Source organism: Periophthalmus magnuspinnatus, chromosome 19 (genome assembly GCF_009829125.3).
Source record: "Periophthalmus magnuspinnatus isolate fPerMag1 chromosome 19, fPerMag1.2.pri, whole genome shotgun sequence".
In the NCBI taxonomy this organism is placed as follows: Eukaryota; Metazoa; Chordata; class Actinopteri; order Gobiiformes; family Gobiidae; genus Periophthalmus; species Periophthalmus magnuspinnatus.
This window is the reverse complement of record NC_047144.1, coordinates 8,792,119-8,817,383: the sequence shown is the minus strand read 5'-3', so window position 1 is coordinate 8,817,383 and position 25,265 is coordinate 8,792,119. Positions and strand designations below refer to the sequence as shown.

The window sequence follows — 25,265 nt, the reverse complement described above, 5'->3', positions numbered from 1 at the left end:
CAGTATGGCATTAAACTGCTCTAATAAAGGGTTTAGTCATGCCATTTTGAAAGGACAGAAATATTGCGTTATCTGTATGTATCAGTGAATAAATGCATCAGGTTTTTTGGGGGGGTTTTTTACCCTAATGTGTGTTATATTTTACATCACTCCATTTATTTTACTGTGGCGTCTTTGCAAAGGAAATTCTAAATATATATTGACCAAAATGGAAAAAAAAAACTTGATAAATAGGAAGACTGGACTAATGTGATGCCATAACCTTCTAAGAATCAGAAAAATAAACCCCTCATTCATGTAGTGGTCCATGTTATAAAAGATCACATTTGACCCATTCTGTAAATCACTGGTAACAACATATTTCCATTTTTATCATTTAATACATTTGTTAGATCTTCATGTTACAGTTAATCCTCCATAAATATACACTATTCACTCGTGATGAAAATAGAACAGACTAGAGTCAGGTCTTATTAAAAGTGGTAGTGTTTAAGCTACAGCTCCGAGGCCTTATCTCCATAGACACTACCAGACGCTAGAAACAGCACACACAATATGATACAAGCTCATCACAGCAGCAGCGTACTGTTACAGAGTGCACACCTCATGTTTGTATGCTCACTGGGATTTCTATGTACAGACAAAATGTGTGTGACAATCTATCTGGAATGAGACACACCGTTTGGTCCTAAGTTAGAGCCCGGGATGCGGACTTGGTTTGGTCCTTGTCTAGTCTAGTCCTGCTTTAGTGTCGGGGTTTAGTCCTGGTTTAGTCCCAAGCTGGATGCGGTGAATGTGCAGGTGTGAACGCAGCCTAACCCTGGGCTTCCTTGGCGTAGTTCTCTTTTGATCTGAGAAGCAGAAGTCAGGACTTTGACACAGAGTTAAAGAAGACATATTATGCGTTTGTCTGCTGTATAGTAATGTTATATTTTGAACATTTTGACATACATATTGATTAAAAAAGACTTCATAAATGACTTGAAGTGATTTGTTCTTTATTCTTTTTCATTTGTACCGAAATGTGTCTCAAATGCAGGAAAATAAAGATGACTCCAACATACATGAATAATTCAAAACATGAGATAATATGTCTTCTTTAAGCTTTTGGGAAAACTTTACACAGCCCCACATGGTCAAGTCCACAGTTACAATATAGAAACTGGCCCTAAACTGTTGAAACAAGTACTGTACTCCTATTTGTTTATGTTGGTGTTTTGTTCTGTGAAGATATTTTGAACCAAACGTTCTCAGGACTTGATAGTTGTTACATCAATAAAATAAACCTACTTTTGTTTAACATGATCCACTGAGCAGCATTTCTGTTTTACTTATAATTTTGATCCAAAGTGGTGCTTGGACACACACAGCACAAGAAGCAGAGAGTAGTCCACAATGCCCTCCATTTGAATGTATTTAAATCCAGAATGTCATGACACAGTATTGAAGTCCACCCAGTCTTTTCAACATGTAACCACAGTCTAGTTTATAGCCTGTTCGGCCATTTTGTCAACATGTTTTTTTATAGTCTGGGAAATCATGTCCACACTCAAACCAGGGCCAGCGATCAAGACAAAATATTTTCTTTTAGTTCTTGAGAAACAGGAATTCTCGTCTTTGGATTCTACCAAAGTCTGAATCCTTCGTAAAACTTGACCGATGATGGTAAAGAAAAGAGAATCGCCAGGAGAAGAGTAAGTGGATGTGAACTCGGAGGTCCATGTGAGCCACTGCGAGCTATAGCGTTTGAGCTGGACTCATCCAGAGGGTGGTTCTGTACGACAAAACACAAAATCATGTTAAAAATGGCAAAGAAATGATTCCACGCAATTGTTTACTCTTAACAAAACTTACCACACAAAGGGTCGTGTCCATGGAAACATTAGACACCAGTTTCTGAGCCTGCAACATCAGAAATATTTGGTCAGATGAATGCCATATTTGATAGTCCACACATGTTGTTATACTTTTGGGGGACATTGAGTTACTTTCATTTCCTGAAGACTGATCCTAACCTTAATGCTGCACTATGTAACTTTGCTTTCCTTTCCTGTGTTTCTCCATGCAGACTACCACCAGACCAAGTTACCACCAGATCAAAATAGTCCTGCTCATTGTAAAGCTGCATGTTTTTCAAAGTTTTTTGAGCAATAAACACCTGTAATTTCATATTGTGGAACATTCTAATCAAACATCCATGCACCTTCAATCATAATTGCTGCTTGGCTAACTTTAACGGGCCCATATTATACTATATTCTGATTTATGTCGATGTTATTTCCTCGTCACTGAGGCTGAATTCTTCTCTCAAACTGAAAACGCTCTGTTCCACCTTGTGATGTCATGAGGTAATACAGGAAGTGCTCCACTGTGTGTTAAAACTCCACACACTTTCACTACAATCATTTGGATAATTTCAGCCCTGAAATGTTGAAGCAGTTGCACTATAACCCAAGTTTGGTTTGAACTTTTTGATATTCCTTCCCCCTTCCCTCACTCCCCATGCAGCAGATGGGACTTTGTTAGTTGTTTGCTGCTATTGGCTGCAGTTTAAGCTTGTGACAGTTCAATGCATTTAAAAACTTTTCCTCACTATTATATTCACATATCTACAAGAGCCCAAACCACCAGGCCCTTCTCCAGATGCAGAGATCGACTCCAGGGAATGATAAAGTGCTATGGGAACACAATAAACAGCGAGCGTACTGTGTTTTAAGTGGAGAGAATTTTAAAGAGAAGAATGATTAAATGCTCTATAGGATTTTTTTTTTTCCCTCTGGTCTGTTTTTCTTTACTTTTTTTCAGTGATAAATCATATTATCGCTATTAAAAGCCAATATGATCGAGTGTGGGAGTAAGCCATGTGATATGATCTCATTTAAAAATATATAGCTCCGTGTACTGCAGGATTATCAGAACTAAGCGGAGGTCTGAGCCAAAGTTGGAGAAGTGGAAAAGTCACTAGAAGGCCACGGGCAAATTATGCGCAAAGGGAAAACTACAGTATTCATTTAAATGTAAAATGGTTTGATTTAAGTTACTGAGAAGAAGTTGGCCATCCATTTGTTGCCATGGAGATATTACTGCCTTGCCTCCTGTTCACAGTGAGACATTCAACTTATCCATTTTGCATTTGCAAGTAGTAGTTATTGTAGTAATTGTAGTAATCAGTAGCTATTGCTGAAAAATCTCTTCAAAGACGTACATTCTTAAGGTGAGCAGGCTTGCCCCTCCTTAGATCTGACCTGTAACTCGGCCTAGAAGTGTCACCTTCTTGTGTACATGGTTGTAGATGGGTTAAATGCCATAACACCTCAGTGGAAAGTTACATAGTATACTTTTAAGTTAAGTGAAGTTGTTTGGATGAAATACTACCTTGCACGCAGTTTTGACTACTAATCCCAGCTCTGTTAGTGAACTTTATAAATATGCTGAAACACAGACACATAAATCCCCCATTATCACCGTGGGACACTGCTGAGGTTACCATAGCGACAATTAGCTTTGACGTGACAGATTTGGAAAGTCTCTCTCCTCACTGCGGGCTTGTCTTTCTGCCCAGGAGCGAGGATCTATCAAGGTGTCATAGCCACACGTCTTTCAAATCCACTTCTCCCCTCGACATCCTCCACCCCCTCACACAAAGAAACCAGGAAACTCGAGACCCAGTAAAGTGCCGATGACGGGTTTTCATATTTTTCGAACGTTTACTTCATTGGGTGAGAAGATTGTGGTAAATATTCATTGTAGTTTTACACATGAAGTAACAAAACGTTGAAAAATACAGGATGTACAGTGCTAAAATGGAATCGCATCTATGTCATTAATACACAAAATTCTATCCAAAATACAGAAACAATTTATGAACAAGGAACACAACTTTCAGACAATTGGTTGCCACAGGAATTACCTCACATTTGCTGCCCATGTCCAACCATGAAGTACAATGATAAACTTAACCAAAATGTTCAAATTAAGGTCAAACACGGTCGAATCTTTATTTTAAACTTAAAGGGCCCATATTCTGCTATTTTCAGATCTATAATGTTGTTTCCTCATCACAAACAGACCTGGAGTTGTGTTTTGTTTCATTGACACATGTTAAAAACACAGACGCTGCATATTTGGTGATGTCATGTGGTAATACAGGAAGTGCCCCAATACAGGAAGTGTTTTTAAACTCCATACACCTTCACTAGAATCATTTAGATAATTTCAGCCCTGGAATTGCCAATCTTTACTAAACAAAAGGTAAAAGTCTCTCACAAAGGTCAATTTTGCATAATATAGGACCTTTAAATATAATGATGTTAATTCGTTTTAGTGAATTGTGTGACCTGTTTAACCTGTCACATGTACTCAAGCCTTACCTGCATCCCACAGGTGTTGAAGGCGGAGTCTGAGTTGAGGTCGAGTCTGCTCATGTCCGTTAACGTGTCCAGAGAGTTACTGTTCTGGTCTCTGGTCCTGGTCCGGGTCAGGCCTGGCTCCGTGGGCTCGATGGGGGGCTGAGGCTGCCACACTCCCACGTCTGTGCCATTGCCAAACGCCTGGATGGCATTACCTGCAGGGCAACAAAGTCCCCCAGTGATGTGAGCAATCAGTCAACTCAGAGGTGTTCAGCGATTCAATATAATGCATTTTAGGGACTTGAAACTAGTTTACTACTACTTTATACATTTTATAAATCTCGCTAGTCCTACACTCATGCTGCCATCAACACTGTGCAATTGGAAAATACAGGACAATACAAAACAATACAAAAAACACACTGAAATGGTTGATAAGTTAAGTGTAATAAAGGACAGTTTTCAGAATAGTTGTAGTTGTAGACTAAAAAGCAGGACACAACTTGAATAATAATAAGTATGCATTGGATTTACAGTATATAGCACCTTTCAAGATAATCAAAGACACACTGCATTATTCATAGGCCTGTAACCCTATAACAAGGAGGTAAGAGGTTGAAAAACTTAGGTCTGTTAGTGTCTAAATGCATGGGCGAGTGTAACAGTGTGATTTGTGCTTACATAAGTAACTTTCTAAAGCAAATTATGAAAATGGAAGTAATGGTGCACTTAATTGTACAGTCATATGTCAGACTTATATGACTAATCTAACCTTTGCAATCTGCCTTTATGAAACTATTATTCATAATTAATTTGAGAAGTTTCGTAAGATGAATTAGACTCATTTAACATCACATTAATAATAAGAGTAGGCAGCTTATTTCCCGTCTAAAAGCTGTACAAAGCAGTGCGAGTAGGCTGAGAAGACAGACTCACGGAGGCAGCGGTTGTCTGAAAAGAACTGGTTGAATCTATCGCAGTCGGGTTTGTTGTTGCCGCTGCTGCTACAGTCGCACCAGGGTGACAGGCTGATCCCCTGCGAGCGCACGTAATTGGGTGTCATCACTGTACCTGCACACAGCACAAACACATCCAAGTTACATTCACTGTCACTGTGTCATGGTGATTTAAATAACATTGTGTCTTAACTAAATGAAACAGAATATGCCATGTACTGTAATTAGACGTGCTTATCTGACCTCTGGAGGATGATGTTAGCTGTGTGCAGACACATTTCTAGCTGTACTAGCTAGCTCTAGTATGTTGAATATGACCATGTGGCATTGTATTCTATTGTTAACTACTAGTCCTTCCTCATACCAGTTTTGATAGACCCTAGGCCCCCAGTCGTTACACTTTATCTGCTGTCAGACTTCTTATCTTATCAATTTTAAATTTAATGACAACATCCATCCATCCATTTTCTTTCCCTTATCCGGGGCCGGGTCACGGGGGCAGGAGTCTAAGCAGGGACTCCCAGACTTTGTTCACCCCAGACACGTCCTCCAGCTCCTCCGGTGGGACCTCAAGGCGCTCCCAGGCCAGCCAAGAGACATAGTCCCTCCAGCGTGTCCTGGGTCTTCCCTGGGGCCAATGACAACATGTTTACAAAATTTGGCAGTTTGGCATTGCCATTGTGTCCTTAGGCAGGACATTTGACCCACACTGCATGTGTGAGTGACTGTTAGTTGATGTGGTGGTGAGAGTGTCTCTAGGCAAAGAGCAGCAGCCTCTGTCAATCTGTCCCAAGTCAACTGTGACCTTAAAAATGCCATATGTGACCAATGCAACTCGATCATTATCAAATGCATGCATTATTATGGGTTATACATGGCACTAAAATCTTGCCTAGCTTTTGCTAGTTTGTTAGTTTTGATGAAGTTTATAATTTTACTTCCTGAATGGACATGGGCTGCAGATGAGACATATGTAGAGGTAATTCAAAAGCAAATAACTCACAACCACACTGTTAACCAGAGGGGGATGAAATACAACTCTGTTACTTAAGTAAAATTACAGATACAATGGTAAAAAGTTACTCAGGAAAAAGTAAAATCATCACATGAAAAGTACACATTTAAAAATGTACTTTAAGAGTAAAAATTAAAAGTATTTCACCCAAGTGTTTGTGTGTAGTGATACTGATTCAAAAATACATATTTTGTTCAACAGTAACAATACAAACCAATGTCTTAATTTTTCTTATGAATTGTGTGTTATTTTTGTTTGCTCAAAGCCAAAGCTTAAACTTGAAAGCTTCATCACAAACATGGTGCAAATAACCCTTATATGAAAAGTACTTTTTACTTTTTAGGCCAGTTAAAAAAGTGAAGTAAAAGTATAAAGTATAAAGTATCCACTGTAAATTTTACAGTAAGGTTTTAAGTAAAGTATGGATGCCTAAAAATTCTACTTAAGTACAGTACTACTTTTACTTTCTTACCTTCCACCACTGCTGTTAACAAAGGCCAAAAGATGTCTAATTTACACAGATATTAAATGGTCTCCTTGTGCGTTTGGATGCAATTTTGTGCATTGATGACATACAGTGAGACCTTTTTCGAACTGTAATTTTCAACATCTATTTTTCAACTTTTCTTCACAAACTGCCTCTGTAAAACGATGCTGTCCAGTGCACTTTAAACACAGACCAGTATCTTTAAATAGTAATAATGGTTTGCCAAATTCCGTGTGCTAGTTTCTACCTTTAGAGCCTGGTTTATGTGGTGTTCTGAACAGGTGAGAGGTGGAGGTGTAGGTTCACCCAAGTGTATCCTGTGTGAAGCCAAGTATGACGCGTGCTGATTAAAACGTCCACCGCGGCTCCCCTCCATTCAATCCTTATTATTTCAATTCAATGGGACATAATTTTGTCTCCATAAAAACACTGCGCGGGAGCAACTGGATGAAAAAAGACAGCTATTTCTGCACCTTGGATTGAAATTTGTGAACAGTTTGAGCTGGCTAGGGTTGTGAAAAGGCTGAAAACGCAAGAGGAATTGATGTATATGAAAATAAGGAAGTAATAAATAAATGCTTACCAATGAGGCCGGAGTAGGACAGGAGGCAGTCCGCGTAGTTTTCTCTCAAACAGCCGGAGATGGAACGTGGCTCAGGTTGGCAGTTGCTCAAGAAATCTGCTAATCTCGACCTATAAACACAAGTTAGAGATAGTCACCTAGAGTTTAGGGCTTCAGATTTCAAATGGAACTTCAATGGCCATGGATGATATTTGAAAGACATATCAGCCACAGGAGATTCACATTTAAATACACTTTTATGTACTAACATAGACTATAAAGACGTGGACTAAGTGAGTGTGACGTCACCCACAGCCCTCAGCTCCAGTCAAATGAAACTCATCGAGGCGAGCGGTTATAGGGGCCAATTCGGAGCCCCATTCTGCCGCGGAGGCTAGCAGGTTAGCTATGTCCATTTATATATACAGTCTCTGCGTACTATAGTGAAATGTAAGAAAGTTTACTTAGTGCCAGTTTTCGTTACACATGTATAGGCCCAGTAACTATAAATACAAGTAAAAATATCTGGATTGACTAACAAAGAATTCCACTTCAATTTTGAAAGTGCAATGTGGAACTTTTCTGGTGACCTGCTTGTCTCCATGGAGATGTTATCGATTCGACAGGAATGTTCTACAGTGTGAGATTAAACACCATATTTATTGGATATAGTGATGTCAAATGCATTGGACTCCATGGAGACTTTAAAGCAACACTGTATCACGTGAGTTAAAGTAAAAGTATTTAAGTACCTGTTTAAATATTTACTTCAAGTGTAAAAAAGTAAAAATATTTGAAAGTGTTGTTCATTTGTTAAAGTGTTAAATGTAGTGATATTGATTAAAAATGATGCATATTTTAGTTGACAGCACCAAAACAAATCAATTTCTTAATTTTTCTTATGAATTTTGTGGATTTATTTTTGTTTTGCTCAAAGCCAAAGCTTGAACTTGAAAACTTTAGTCAAGATAGAACATGGTAAACATAACCACTTTCCTTTTCAATCCAACTTAAAAATGTAGTGGAGTAGAAAGTACAGATACTGCTCTCAAATGTAGTGAAGTAAAAAGTAACTTAAGTCAAGTATAGATACCTAAAGATTCTAATTAAGAACAGTACTTTACTACTTTACTTCTGTAATTTGTCACCTTCCACCATTGCATATAACCTTAACCCTCATATAAACCAAAAAAGTAGGGCTGCGAGCACCTCCATCATTTAATAAGAGACTGGGGCCCAGGAGGACACATTGGATACTGACATATAGTGCACTCCACAGAATGTTGATAGCACACGAATGCCTAAATTGTGAACTAAACCACACAAATATTTGATCATTAATGTAGTCAAATTCTTGTCTTTTTGTGTGTCATGTCTCATCTTGTGGGAATTATTTCTAATCCCAGCCCTATCTTGTCATTCTGCCTTGAGCCCAGACCTGCAGATGTAGTTGGCCTTGCAGGTGTTCTGGAGGGACAGACAGTTTGGCTTGTCCTTGTCCTCATAAGAACACACAGGTACAATGGTCTGCCTGCGGCGCTCTGCACAAGCTGTCTGGTCCCCTGCCGGACACGAGCAGAACAACATGCCGTAGCTGTATTTGGTGGGCACCTGTTCGTCGCACAAAAGAGACCGACAAGAGAGCCATGCATTAGTCACATCAAATGCACCCAAATTAGTCTAAATAAAAATACATCTATTTCACAAAGTCTTTGATAGTTCTCAGAGGTGTTTGAATCACAAATTGGCCAATTACCTTGTCAAAGAAGTGTCGCAGGGCCTTGTGGCATTTGCGTTTGTTGCAGACTTCGGAGGCGGAGACGCGGCTGGTGCACGGGTTGATGTAAGCGGAGCGGTACTTCTTACACGTGTCGTTCAGGTTGCATGCTTTGGCCGCGCTCAGGCAGTTGTTCTCTTTTGTGGACGGAGGCTCGGCTAACACAGAAGAAGATACAATGTAATGTTATTTGTATTGTAGGATTATACAGCCATCTAGCTCCAGTTTAGGAAGAGGCACACGCAGAGGCTGGGACTGCAAACGGGACAGTGCAACGAGAGAGAGAAACAGTGAGAGAGTCATGACAGAGTTACACTGGTAAATGGTCACATCTTTCACCTTCAAGGCACTCAAAGCAGTTTACATCAAGGAACCACTCACCCACACATTCTTACAACAGTGTACACAGACACCGGGGGCTGGGGGTGTTAAGTGTCTTGCCCAAGGACACAACAACACTATTAATCTGTAAGAGCTGACCACTCAACCAATGATGTTTATGTTTCTGTCGAGAGCGGGATTCGAACCGGCAACCTTTGGATCTGTGGACAAACACTTACTGAGCTACTGTCGCTGCTGCATTTTCTTTATGTACAGTGTATAAACTGTACTATTCATAACATTTATAATTATACTATTGTTATGTTGACGTTATGAAGATTAGCAACAAACACTGAGCTAATGAGGTTTCCAATAACAATAAAAAATAGACTTTTCTCTCCAGGTCTGGAGTCGTCACAGTTAATTAATATAAATGATTTTGGCTCAGATAATGATTAGAAATAGATGTATTTTCTGGAATACTATGAAAGTTTGTTTTAAGTACTACTATTCCCTTTTAATGTAGCAAATACACTGAAGCTCCATTTTCTTATGTTTGGGACCAGCAAAGAGTTTGTGATTGAAAAGAGCAAGTAAATAATCAGTGGTGGAAGAAGTATCACCTGAAAAAAAAAAAAAAAAAAAGTAAAAGTAAAAATATTAATATTATGCTTGTTTAAAAATGTTTAAAAATGTGCTTAAAGAGTAAAAAGTAAAAGCATTTCTTACAGTTTTTGATCTACAATAAAGCTTCAAATATAGTGATTTTGATTTAAAAAAAAAAAAAAAGAAAAGCTGAATAAACCCCTCAGTCTTTTCAGCAGGTCTCAAACAGTAATGAAAAATACTTTTACTTTTCAGTCCTGCTCAAAAATGAGACGAAAGTACAGATACCTGCTCTCAAATGTCATGAAGTAAAAGTAAAAAGTAGAAATTTTATGTATCTGTACTTTACTTATACATACAGCACTTTACTACTTTTACTTGGTTACGTTCCTCACTGTAAACAAAAAAAGTATCAATCAAGTTAATTTAAATTCCCTTTTCAATCAAACAAATTGGTGCAGTTAATCCAATCCCAATCTAACTAAAAGTATTTTCAAACTGAACACTCATAACTTATCATTGCACAATTAAACCCATAATTAATTGACGTTTCACAAACAACACGACACAGAAATCTATTGTAAATCCTGCACCGCTCTCCTCAAGGTGACTCCTCTGCTTCTACTACACCGCAGCAACACAGCTCAGACTGAACAGAAGGTCTCATTTTTGGGGCTCTAAAGCTGTTATTGCTGCTCTGATTGTGCACGCGAACACAAGTGTAGCCTTAGCCGTTAGCATGGAAGAGTGCATTCGGTAATTCTGACTTCTGAGGTGGAATGGGAGCTCGGTACAGCCTCCGCGCTCTGTAGACTGATTACATCTGAATAGAGTCTTGAACCGTGGGTTAATCACACATTACCAAAGCCATTACTTACACGTGACAAGTGCCGTCAGATCTCCTGCTGTTTCAGACTCGAGGGGTGAGGTTGTAACACATAAGCGTGCTCTTCAAATAGACTATCATTACGGATATAAGATGAATGTATGGAGTACTGAACCAATACAGGCTTCCATGTGCATGTATCTGCAGCTGGGATGTCCTAAATAACAGACTATACTGACCTATCGTTTAATTATATATAAATGGAGTATTAATATATCAGGGGCAATGTTTATCGTGGATACTTTTTTCGTGCTATTTGAGGATTTTTTTGTAGTTTTTTTGTTCTGATAGGTGAACTGTAGAGATTTGATACAAGGCAAACTACCAGTGGTGGAAGGTAACGAAGTACAAGTAGTAAAGTACTGCACCTGTACCGGTATCTGTACTTTACTTACTTCAATCTTTAACTGGACTGAAAAGTAAAAAGTACTTCTCAGATGTTTTCAGGGGTTATTTTTTACCTTTTTCCTGACTTAAGTTTTCGAGTTCAAGGTTCAGCTTTGAGCAAATAAAAGTAGATTCAAAAGAAAAATGAAGAAACTGATTCGTATTGCTACTGTTGAACAAAATATATATAATTTCTAAAACAATATTACTACATTTAACACTTTAACGCTACTTTATATTCTTAAAGTACATTTTTAAACAGGTATTTAAATATTTTTACTTAAGCAGATCTTTTCATATGATACTTTTACTTTTTAATTCTGTATCTGCAATTTTTTTACTTTTTTTATTTTTATTTTTTTTGAGGGAGGAGGGTGATCCTGCATAAATTTGGTCCAATGCTAACAATACAGGTCTAAATGCTGTAACCTTTAGTTTAACCTTGGCCCTGTTTGAATAGGTAAAACATAATATAACACGATGACAAACAAAACCCAAAAAACTTTAACTGCGCTGTCAAAATAATTTCACTTTTCCATATTCATATATTTTTCAGCACCTGCGAACTAAACGAATGACAAACTGTGATGCACTACAAATGAGTCTCCAGGTTTAGTTGGTTTTAAGTTCTACCTTAAAGCGAGGCCACCACGGAACATGTCACATGACGACACCTGAGGCAAACTGTGGAATCTGACCTTTGACCCATTCGCCAATACAATGCAATAACACCAAGAGAATGAGCCCAATTATGGCGTCCTCGGGGAGTTTTTCAATACGAGACTGTTCATGGGTTTACGGCAAATTATTCCTTTGTACTTTTAAGGTTTTTTAAGTTTTTGTAACTGCCTTTGTCCATTCAAAAGATATAATATTACTTGATTGCCATGGTAACGGGGGCATTTCCATAGCATAGAGACCCACAGGAGAAAGTCACTATACATTGTTTTAATTCATTTTAGTGTAATTTTAGTTTTTTTTAGTTTTTTTTTTAAATATTGATGCATATGGTTTACATACATTGGTTTACATCTAGTTCGAAGAGGTCTATATTGCACAAAAATTTTATTCATTCATTAAAGGGCCCATATTGTGCCATTTTCTGATCTGTTATAAAGTTGTTTCCTCATCAAAAACACACCTGGACTCTTTTTTGTTTCATTCACACATGTTTAACACACAAAACCTGCATATTTAGGCTGAGAAAACGCTCTGTTCCACCTTGTGATGTCATGTGGTGATACAGGAAGTGCTCCACTGTATTTATAAACCCCATACACCTTCACTAGAACCATTTCGATCATTTCAACCCTGGAATTGCCAATCTCTACTGAACAAACTGAAAGGTACAGGTTAGCCGTTAACTTGAAAACTACCACTTCATGACATCACAAGGTGGAACAGAGCATTTCGAACTTCGGAGATGTAGACAGACTGATAGTAAAGGATTTCTCAAACATGTGTGCAGGTATGTTTTTGATGAGGTAACAACATAACACGGCTTAAAGCTCACACGAGTCAATTTTGTGTAACATAGAACCTTTAATAAAATAAAATAAACATCAGTATTCTACGCCTTTAGTCACTGGAGTCGCTGCCATTCCCAGCACTGTGCAGTATAACTCTGAGGTCACACTTTTCTCATAAGCCCCTCCCTGTTCCAGCAGTGATCAGACTCCTTCTTCTGTAACCCAAGAACTATGACTATGTATCTACTTATTGATCCATACGAGATCACCACATGGCCGTCCTTTACCGCGGTGTACCCAAGACTGGACTGTAAAAATGTACACCAAATCTATGGCACCATCTTTTCCTGCATGTTTGTGTGGTCTGAATGCATACCCAGCCATGTAGAAAATGAAATACGTGCTGCCAACATCACTAAATCTACCCAGGACTCAAGATGAATTTATAAAGTGTACTCTTGTAATTAGCTAAATCAGAGTTGGCACAATCAGGCATTTTCTCATCGGGTATTAATTAAAAGTGGTGCAATGACCTCATCATATTGTCAGCAGGTCTGGACATAGAGCTATATTTGGATGTTTTGAAATTAGTTTAATTGTAAGTTACCATCTGCTACGGGTCTCGGTGAAGAAAGTATGATGTTTCATGAGCTTTAAATAGATAAATGCATTAATGTTGTTTGGTAACTGCTAAAACCAAACTAAATATACATGAAACTATCTTTTGAATTAATTGTATAACTGATTGTGTAACCGATGGAGACCTCACACACACACACAGATCTGACCTGTAACGTGGCCAAGTGGGATCACCTGCTTTCCCCCCATCGTAATAGATCAGTTAATGCCATACTGTGGAACATTCCAGGTTAAGCAATAACATCTGACAGGAGACAAATCAGATGGCAGACCCACTACTAAAAAAAAAAACATATTAGTAATTGGTCACTTTTTTTTCTAGCGCTTTTCCAAAACGTTCAAGTCACTCAAAGCGCTTTACGTGAAGGAACCGCTCACTCATTCACACGCGAGGAGGGTTAAGTGTCTTGCCCAAGGACACAACAATTGCATTCATCTGTGGGAGCTGAAATCGCACCGCCGACCTGTGGATCTGCGTATGTGACCGCTCAACTCATAATGTTTTACGTCGAGAGCGGGATTCGAACCGTCAACCTTCAGATCACTGGATGAACGCTCTACCGACTGAAGTGCTGCTGTCCAAATACTGGCTCATTACTAATACTAAAACTAACTCCTGTACTACTAGAGGGAGATCAGTCAACTTTTACAATTTAAAAACAATGCTCTGACAACAAAAAGTTACTCAAAGTTGTTGGAAACTTGACTCAGATGCCCTACAGATAAGAGTTTACAGTTTTGTGACTTGATGTTGACATGTTTGGAGATCAACATCAGTGGCATGTGACTAATGGTGCATGGACAGCTTGTAGTAGTTTGAGTGCTGTGTTCAGGAGGCTGTGAAAACATGGCTGGGTGCACCTGTCCACTGACTGAATCACTCCACGAGGTCATGAGGTTAGATCATCATCGCAACCCGGCTAATGGGAAATGGATTTTGCCGTTTATTGCAGCTGTTGTTAAAGAACACGGGTGTAACTTTATATAGCACGAGGGTAAATGTACATTACAAAAACAGATCACGACTTAGCATCTCACTTAAATAGCCAGAAATAATGAGAATTTAATGAGGCAATAACAAACATCTTGCACCAGTTTCAAGCCGTGAAGTTCAGAAAGGACATTCAGTGTAAAAAGACGTCATCAGTGTTATATGCAAATAACTATATACTGTATAAAACATGTATATCTTTGATTATTGGAAAAAAAAAAAAGCCAAATGGATAGTGACTTCCCTGTGTGAAAGGAAAGGGAGCGAACCACTCACCCTAGTATTCCTTGTGAGGTTGGATGTCTTTTAAAAGTACTACATAAATGATATATACAGCACTTTTCCACCTTTAAGGAAACACTCACCCATTCATACACCAATGTACACAGGGGTTAAGTATCTTGTCCAAGGAAGCACAACAATAGCATTCATGTGTGGGAGCTGGAATCGCACTGCCAACCTGTGGGCCAGCAGATCTGACCTCTCAACCAATGATGTTTACGTCGAGAGCTGGATTTGAACCGGCAACCTTCGAATCACTGGACAAACATCACCAACTGAGCTGCTGTCGCTAAGCGCTAACCCGGTAATTAACTAAACTACAGTCTAATCTAGCTTCCTGTTTATAGACGCCATTTTGATTACTTTTCACCATTCAAAAGATATCGTATTTTGTTTTGCGTTGTAAATTGCAACGGAAACAGTGGACATGTCGCGGGCCTTGGTTCCAGGCACGTAGACCCAACCAATACCTTAACTCCACTGACAAATGATCAATATACAGTTTCCACTCGTCACTGCAAAACGTTCCAGCTAAAAGTCCAACGGAACTGAAGCCAAACAAATATGAAACAGTAGCATCATCGTGGTCACTGAACAGCTGAATGGTTCCCCCAGACTGACTATAATCTCCGCCTGGGGCCTTAGACACAATGAATGAATAGACCCAAGTCATCCCAGATCTCATCTCACTATTGTCCACAACCAAATCAACTCCTGCTCCACGAGACATAACAAAAGAATTTTATTATACGGAACCCTGGGTTGTCTAATCAGTGTTTTCAGCTCAGTTTTGTAGATAATTATTGGTTATTGTCAGGCGCTGTTGGAAGCTTGACAAAGAAAAGTGGGTATTGGAGTTGATGGTCACCCGACTCCGAAAATGATTGAAACCTAATCTTGCCATGGACCTGCTGTGGCTGAATCTATAAAGAGCACTTTTTAACCACAAGGATTGCTCAATATTGCACTATGTAACTTTCTGCTGGAGGGTCCACCATCTGCTTGTCTCCATGGAGATGTTTGCTTTGTCTTGAATGTTCTACAGTATGGCACGAGACTCAGATCTGTGGGGAGGCAAGTCTGCACACAGGAAGAACGCAAGTCTTTCAAAAAAAAATTTAAACCATATGAATCTAAAGAAATGTAAGAATTGCGAGAGAGACAAGTTTAATGCTATATTGAGGAACATTCCAGGTAATATATCTGCATACATCTGCGAACATCTATAGCAACAGGCAGGTGACAGATCCACTACCAGAAAAGTTACAGAGGGCAGGTTTGAAAGTAGAGGTGCGACAAATTAAAAAGAAACAAACACACAAACTATATCGTAATGCACATTCTTTTTAAACCATCTGCTTGTCTCCATGGAGATGTTTGCTTTGTCTAGAATATTCCACAATAAGGCATAAGACTTATTTATCTCCATAGAGACAAGTTTAATGTCCTATAGTAGAACATTCCAGGCAATATATCTGCATTCATCTGTGAACATCTATAGCAATAGGCAAGTGACAGATTATCACTACAAGAAAAGTTACAGAATGCTCCTTTAAGGCAGTCCAGACAAAACCATAAAGCACATATCATATTACAGATTTGACTCTATACATACATGCTGTGTCCTACATTATAACTAGTCATTGTACAGAGCATTATGTCAGAGCCATTGCCCCAGGCCTGTCTTAGGTTTACAGGATTAAGGTCACTTGCAGTAAATGATTTCCGGATATCTGACCGATTAATCCCTAAAATGTATATTCAAAGTTGATGCTTAATCCCTATTAAGCCATAACTCCTAATGCTTTCAAGTTGCTAGGCCTAATGATGATAAAAGATGATACTTACAGATCTTAAATATAATAAAAATGAAAGAAAAGCATCACTTTGATGGAGGAGTCCATTAGCAAGAAGACAAACACGCACATATTCACAATTAAACATTATAATTCATCTTAGCTTCACAAATTTCTTCACTAATTTTTGTATTTTGAGATTTAAAAAGCTACTTTTTTCAGTGAGGATGCCATTAACAGAAGTTGCACTACTAAATCTTTAAGTGCGTTGTCACTACAGGAGGAGAAATCAGATGGAATAACCCCTTTGTCTAGGTCCAACTGCAGCAGCCTTTTCAAAAATACTATTAACCATTATGTTGTCACACATGGCACGCTGCCACTGTGAAGCACTAAGTGGCTTCTATTACAGACAGTCAAATGGCATTTTTTTTGGCTTGTGTATTGTGTCTGGCTGAGCGGCAGATCACCTCCCCAATCCAACCATATTAAAAATGCTTTTGTTCTAGGCCCTGGTAAAAGCCTGCAGATGGTTAATTGCTGTTGTTTTTTTATCTCTCTGTTTTTACGTGTAATATTAGCCTTTCTAAATATACCCGTGTGCTTCACTCACAAACCAAACACCACCACAATGAACGTAGCAGATTTTAAGCTAAATACCATCTTTGTTTCATGCAGACACATACTGTAAATATGAAGTAGACCATATGAGTGCAGTGTGTTGCTCAAGGGCACAAAAGCACCGAGTATTACAAGACACATACCAGTTTTTCCATATTTTCAATGTGATATTACTTATGTTGGCATTTTATATCAGTTAGATTTGATCCAAGCTTGTAGTTGTCCTGTCAAAACATGCTTTAGATTTGTTGCTCAAATTCAGGAATGAGTCATAGTGTGTGCAAACCGATCTATTTTATAACGCATACAACATGTCCCATCTTATTCAGAAATACTGTTCAAAGATGTGAACCAGTTGTGTTCTCCCATTCCTCTCTGTCAAATTTTCCAACTACTTGACCAGTAAGCCTTACTGAAGCTTAAGAGGGACAATTCACCTTGAAGTAGCACATAACAGCGTTCACGTGAGAGCTAACAAATCTCCTAAATGACAGTGTATTGTGGGACAGGTCTGAGCTTTTGTTAAGAGAATTGGTGTTGAAAGCAGAATAACACGGCAAAAGACAGGAGCGGTGAGGAAATATTGACAGATGTGTTGACTTAAGCCCAGTTTAAAGTGAAACTGAAACATAATGATTGCGTAGCTTTAGAGTGCACAATGCAAAGTGTCTGGTGTGCCACTGATGCTGATTGTACCTTACCGGCGATAATAGGAGCCAGGCGGAAGATATCAGAGAGGCGGCTGTTCACAGGTTCATACGGGGAGTACTCCAGCAAGTCATTACCTGCACAAAAACATATGCAATTTCATCAAGGTTTAAACTTTTATGTATTTAAGGTGCACAGCTCTGTCTCTCTCTCCTTTTTGTTTCATTTTTGGAAAGAGTTTTTCTTTTTAATTGCTTTTAACTTCTATCAGGGTGACCTGGTTGAGGATATTTTCAAGGATTTTGTTTTCAGGTCTGGGCACCAATCCAAAGACAAGACCAATTCCTTAGTGGAGGTCAGGTCTTCTTTGGTGGAGGTCGAGCTAGTAGACTCCCCTAAAATGTGCTCAGATTACATTACTATTTCCACTGTTTGAAGTTTAAGGTGATTAAATCTAACACATAAATAAGATATACATTGAATTACAATTAATACATACATAAGGCGAGTAGTTGGTTAGTCTGTTACTCGCCTAATTTTACACTGAAACTTTACGCAATACTTTTCTTGACCTTTCCTCTTGTCTTCATGCTAAACTGACTTGACAGTTGGTACCTTGTAGACTTTGGAATATGCTCCAAAAGATCCGGAGGCAGTTCTTCTCCTTCTTCATGCCTCGCCTGCATCGGCATCTGTACAGCGGGCTCTGCTTCATGGCTTCGATGGCGCTGCGACACTCGCCCTGAGCCTCGGGGCCAGTCACCGCGCTGAAGTTACTCTCTCTACCCGCCACGCACTGCCTCATGGTCCGGTACTTGGTGCTGCAGCTGTACTCCCTCAGACACTGCTCACTGGCCTTTACGCAGTCCATTGGCACTGATCGGGACGCACCGTCGCCTTTCAAACTTAACCCAACGTCTGACAACAAAAAAAAGAAGCAAAACAAAGTCAAAACAGCGGGGAATTACACGAATTTATACCGCTAAAGCGCCCCATCTACAATGTGATAATATGACGCGCAAACTTGACATGCGATTAAACTTTACGCACGGTTAAAGCACGTACTCTACTCATGGATCGCGTTAGCACTTACCTTGCAAAGACAGGACAACGACTAAAGTTGTTAAAAGCATGTTTCTTTGTGATTTTTACGGTTGAGGTGAAACAAAATGCTGAAGAGTTAAAGCGTTCTCCTTTTCTCAACTTGGCACATCACGTTGATCCAAATACAGGTAACGCATCCATTACATCCATCTTTGTGCGTATCGGCTCTCCTCGTGCGTCCTGCAGCGCCACTTCGGACCAGAGACCGAACAAAGTGAGAGTGCAAACGCGCTGAGTAAATGGAGACCACAGGGGGTCACGCAGCTGTCAAACTTTGGTGAGTCAAGTCATACCAAAACCTTCACAAAACACTTTTACGCAGAAGTTGTGCATTCAACTTTGTCCTTTAGCGTCCTTGGTGCACTGAAAGCACGTTGGCGCGGTACATTCCAAAAAGTCGATACATAAATTCCCTTAGTGATGGAGCGCTGCTTGATCCGTGACCGGACTGTTCTTTGTGTGTGCTCTGCTTCAGATGAACAATTGCAAAGCTCCAGACGAAACGCGCCGTGACGTCATATGACCGCCGCGCGCACAATCTCCATAATGAGTGGAGAGGGTTTTAGAGACTCTCCTCCACAGCTCCTCAAACAGTCAGACTAATTGATGGCTAGAGGCGAACGGGTTACATCTGTCAGAACGGGACTTGGCTGCGTAATGGCACGGGATATTTACGGTCACCCACTTCATTACGCGCGCACACTTCTTCCTCTTCACAGGATAAAATGTGATGATGTTCTGAACGTGACCAGGCAACTCCAACAAAAATATGTTTTATTTAATTCATGGGCCTATACAATGTGCAATTTCTGTTTGTTCATTATTATAATTTGTTTAGATGTGGAAGACTGATACAAGAAGACTCTTATAGCCACACCTAAAACAGCTAAAAGAATATGATTTCCTAAATAAAATAATAAAAACTTGATTTACTACATCATGAAACTCAAACCAATGCACATGTGATACCTTGGTATTTGTGATGTTTTTGTTTTACTTATTTCAGAGTGAAAGTTCCTCTGAGATGCTCCACGGAAAACACAGACATGGAAGAAAATACGACAATCAGTGGAAAGTAACAAAGTATAAAAGTAAAAGTACTGTACTTATGGACATGCACAGATACTATTTACTTTTTTCTTTCACTACTTTTGCTTGAGTATTTTTTTTACTGTACTTTTACTCAAGTAACACAATTGAGTGCTTCCTCCTCCACTGGCTATGGTCAGAGGTACAAGCAGGCGCCTTAATGCTGCTCTGTTTTACACTGTTAACATCTTAAAAATCAATATATGTGATAACTTTCTGTCACTTCTCAATTTTAAAAGCTCCCACAGCAAATGACTTCAGAGACTGCAGCACACAGCAGGTAATCTTGTAAAGCGACCACCTCCACACTACAGTTTAGAATAGTTCATACTGTATGCACCCTCCCGTCAGCTGCACAGACTCAGGTGATATATCTTCCATAATGAAGCGTTTAAGTTTATTGGATGGGCTCTTTTAAAAGCCTTGCGCTCCGGGACCAATAAGTCAATATATTTCATTGGGATAGCCCTCGAAGCCAAATAGTCATTAAATATGTATTTGCTACATGCTTCTTTGTAATACTCCAGACTGAATGCCAACTAAGATTATGTAAGTAAAACCACAGAGAATAAAAAAACAGTTGCTCTTATCATCAAAATAACAACAGCTTGATATATGGTGCATTATGTTGTTATTGATGAAAGTCCATTAGCCATATAGGAGGTGCGGAAACCAGTTGTTAAGTTGGTGGCTCTAATGTACAGTATTTCCTGCATATGATACGTTCTACTTAAACAAATGGAAAATCTATATCAAATCATCAATAGGACGTATGGGGCTGCTGCTTGGAGAACCCCTGATTCAAGCCACCCTACATATATTACCCTCCTAAAGCTTTCTCCTGTAGCCCTATCCGTTTCCTTATAGCGATCATTCATTTGATGTGTCCCTTAAGAACGCCCAAGCTCTCGCCGTGCAGCAAATTTATTAGGTAAAATCGATAGCATTGTTCTGTGGCCATTGCGAGCCCCCACTAACCAATTACTGCCCCTTTGACTGGTGTCTTCTGCAATAGGGTTTGACAGCAACACCAAAGTTAAAAAAAAAAACCTAAACGTTTAGCTAAATTTGAAAATGAAAAGTTATGGTATGAACTCAGTAATTAAGCATAACATTGTGCGAGCTGGCAGCAGTGGAAAGTACTGCAAATGTGTACTCATTGTTATTGTAAACTTGGAAATTGCTTTGGCGGTATGGTGCAACATAAAGCAAAGAAAGAAAAGAGTGTAATTAAATATTTAGGACACTCAATTACAAATTCAAGTACTGCTGCCAAAATTGTACTTAAGTAAAAGTAAAAAATACACGTGCTAAATAAGCTGCTCATTATTCACAAACTAGGAACTTGCTTATGTGGCATGGTGCAACATTAAACAACGAAAGAAAACGGTATAGTTAAAAAAAATGGAGCTTACTCAGTTACAAGTCCAAGCACTGCTGCCAAAACTGTACTTAAGTAAAACTAAAAAGTACACATGGTAAATAAACTCGTCACTTTGGTCATAAAAGCAATATCATTTGAGCATTTTGAATAAGTGAATGTAGATGAGAGTACATTTAAACTAAAAGACTAAAACTAAATAACTTACTGGTGCTTCTTTTACTGTATTATTTGAGCTGCATATTAGGCCTGTGGTCATAATGTTTTGGATGATTGCAGTATATATTAGACAAATTTAATTGAATCTGAGAAAAGTATTCTACTGTCAGCCTAATCCACTTTCCCACTATTGAAAATACTGTAAGTCGTGTGTAAAGGCTTGTGTCCAAATCCCTGTGTGAGCCTGGAACACTGTAAGCTGTGTTTAGCCATCTCTTTCCCGTGAGCCTTTGCCAAAGCCCTGCTGCAGTGTGTGGGATACATATGGATATGTAATATGTGTGTCAGTGCAGTCTAGTCACAGTGGAGCAGTGATATGGGCCGGACACTTGTTTTCACCATGAAGAGTATGTCCTGCATTAATAGATCCATGGGCCAGCACAAGTAAATATCAGGAGCAAAGTTGTGCCCCTGGTGAATTGCAGGGACAACAATGCCATCTAGTGGGAAACAGCTCTATGCACACGGCTCACAAATGTCAACTAGAACATATTTAATGTCACGTGCTTTATGAAAATATATTTTATTGAAAAAACACGAAAGGCATTATGCTTGAATATTATGAAAAACATGTATAATCCCTTACAGGTGTAAGTGCAGGTTACTTTAAGAATAAAGAAATAACAGTGTGTTGATTTTTTGTTTACACAGGGCAATGTAGATTAAATTAATGAAGTAAAAAACAGATTACACTTTTTTAATGAAAGGAATATATTATAATATCCAAACTGATTACAGAAAAAATAAAAAAATAAATAATCTCATGGTCAATATGGAATTACCTAAAGAGAATAGCTGCAGTCATTGTGTGGAGTGGAGGAAGGACCGCAGTGGCTGCAGAGTGGTGCTCCACTTCATCATATCCACTTCAACATTTTTTAATTATTATTTTATTATTTTATTGTATTTATTATTTTATTAAAGCTGGGAACTATTTATTAGTTTATAATTGTTACCCTTCTCAGAATTACTGCATTTCACTTTTTATTGATAAGAAACAAAATGAGAGAAAATTCTATGGTTGTCATGGCAACGTTGTCATGGCAACGTTGTCATGGCAATGTCGTCATGGCAACGTCGTCATGACAACGTCTTTATGACAGTCAAAGTGTGAATGTTGCTTTGAGTTAGTTTTTCTGTAAGTGTGGAACAGCAGCAGGTTTTGGTCATTCAATAGCTGACACACTTGTGGACAGACGCAAACAGAGAAGCAGAAGTCTCCAACTGTTAATACTTTTTGGTGAACACTACGATACTTAAAAGTTACTATCAACATTATTGATAATAACAAACTTAACACAATGGGAAGAAGAAACAACCAGAAAAGATCTAGAGTTATGGTGATCAGTGAGGACCATACGTCTAAACAGCTCGTTGAGGCTGCTTTAGGCCATTGTCCTAAAACAACGGGTGAAGGCCTACAAACAAGTTTAGATTCTGTGCAGGTTCTTCAACCTGAAATAAACAACAATCATCAGGAGAGAATGACCCAGTCTTCACAAGCTGTGGACATGGGTCCAAATGTGGACGATGGTGCCGAAGATGAGGGATGGGAGACTGTCCAAAAAAAGAGACACAACAAGAAAAGGCTGGAGAACACTGAACCAGCCCAGGCATCTCCAGCTCCCAGGGGACCCTCATCTAACCAAAGACCCAGGAATGCGCGTCATCCTTTCCCCAGCAAAAGGGGCGGGCCTGGGCCCAATCCTAAAAGCCAGAACCAGGAAAGCATCGTGAGGAGACAGTCGTATTCCCGGCCTAACTCGAGATACGAGGCTGGTGTCAACAACCCCAATGCTGATCGGAGGTATGCCAAGAAACCCTGTTGTCAGAACAAAGGAGCAGACACATCTCCAGCTCCTAAAAACTGGATCCCAAGAGAAGAAAGAAGGCCTTTCAACACTGGACAGGGAACAGAAAGGACAACCAGTGACAACGCCGGCAGACCTAGTCATAACAAAACCAACAGACAGGCATCCCAACCTCCGAAAAAATTGAGAAAAAATAATAAGAGAGGCGATCAAACCAGATCAGATAGGGAGGACCCAAAACCCAACAAGGCACAGAACAAAACAGCACAAGATTCACAGGAGAAAGAAAAGCCTGAGTTTGTGCCGGCTCCTCCACCCAAAGAAAATGCCTGGTTTAGGAGGGTTGAAAAAACATGGGAGGAAAATGCACCAAGGAGGTCTCCAGAGGAGGTTATAAATGTTCAGGACTGGTGGAAACCCCCTCAGCCAATTGAGGTGTATCCTTCGGAACCACCTAAAGAACATAGACCACCAAGACGTCTTCCAAGAACGGCAGCAAAGCCTGAGGTTATTGAGGTGTATCCTTCTGACCCACCAAAAGAACAGAGGCCACCCAGGCGTCTTCCAAGGAGGGAAGGGTACCACAAGACCTCAATAGAAGCGCCCAGTGTTCAGACACCTCAAGCAACCCAGGTCCCAACTCCAAAGAATGAGCCTGAGCTTCCTTCCAGCTGCCTGATTGAGAATGAACAAGGTGCTTACAACACAGCCAAAGATGGAGGTTGGACAAATGTCACTGCAGAGACACAAACTCCTAAAAAGAAAAAACGTAACAGGAGAATGAAAGAAACTTTGCGGTTACAAGCTTGCCTAATTCGTCACCAGGCTCTCAACACAAGCTCCAGTTTGGTCACAGAGGAGGAACCAGCAAAACCTTCAACATCTGAGCCAGAAGACGCTAAACCAAGCGTTCGGTTCTATGCTGTAATACCAGACGAACCAGAATTCATCACGAGACCTGCAAGAGGTCAGCAAATTGGAAACAAGCTGACAGAAAAAAAGAAAAGTATAAGCAAGTCCACAGACCGCTTTTGGTTTGATATGCCAGATGATGAATCTGATGACGATGTACTCGACTTCGGGCATCTCATCTAGATTCACCCCAGGCTCAAACCAGTCCCTCCTCTCCCCTCCCCCCCCCCCCCCACCCCCCCCCCCCCCCCCCCCCAAAAAAAAAAAAAAAAAAAAAAAAAAAAAAAAAAAAAAAAAAAATCTAAATTGTGTGGAGTTTTATTTTTTATGTATTACTATGTATTACTCTTCCTGTTCCATCTCAAAGTCTATCCTTATGTAACTTTGTAATTAAATGCTGTTGTGGGCAGTTGTAGGCCTGCAAGAATACTGTAGTTTATAACTCTCCATCAGGTGTGACTGCAGAATACTTTGTTTCAGAGTATAAAGGTGTGTATAATTAAATCAAAGTCACATTTTAGTGACCAAATTCTGTCCTTTATGTTAGTCTATGTTATTTTATTTGTTTGTTCATCAGGGACAAAGCACATAAAACAATACAAGGTAACCAAGAATAAAGCAATTACACTTTGTTTAGGTTTTCATTTAAATAAATCAATGTTTTATTATAACTATATTTATTAGGAAAAAGAAAACAAATCCACAGAGTTTACAATTGTTACCCTTCTCAGAATTACTGCATTTCACTTTTTATTGATAATAAACTAAACAAGAGAAAACTGCATGGTTGTCATGGCAACATCATCATGGCAGAAGTGGAATGTTGCTTTGAGCTGCTTTGATGAACCCGAAGATGATGAAATCTACTTTGGGCAGCTCATCTAGATACACCCCAGGACCCCATCACCAGCTAATTCAAGCTAAATTAAACTCTACTGTTGACTCAGTTGAACGATA

At 39.3% G+C, this 25,265-nt stretch overlaps 1 protein-coding gene across 1 annotated transcript; it reads right to left on the bottom strand.

Annotated features, from left to right (window-relative positions):
• Positions 1-366: 366 nt before the first annotated feature.
• gfra1b (gdnf family receptor alpha 1b) lies at positions 367-19,350 on the bottom strand. Its single transcript, XM_033984890.2, has 10 exons — positions 18,886-19,350; positions 18,408-18,710; positions 17,846-17,929; positions 9,126-9,304; positions 8,808-8,980; positions 7,391-7,500; positions 5,286-5,420; positions 4,371-4,564; positions 1,855-1,902; positions 367-1,774 (listed from the first exon to the last, which is right to left on the bottom strand). The coding sequence occupies exons 1-10, from the start codon at positions 18,923-18,925 to the stop codon at positions 1,625-1,627; spliced, it is 1,416 nt and encodes a 471-aa protein (XP_033840781.1). The 5' UTR covers positions 18,926-19,350; the 3' UTR covers positions 367-1,624.
• Positions 19,351-25,265: the final 5,915 nt, after the last annotated feature.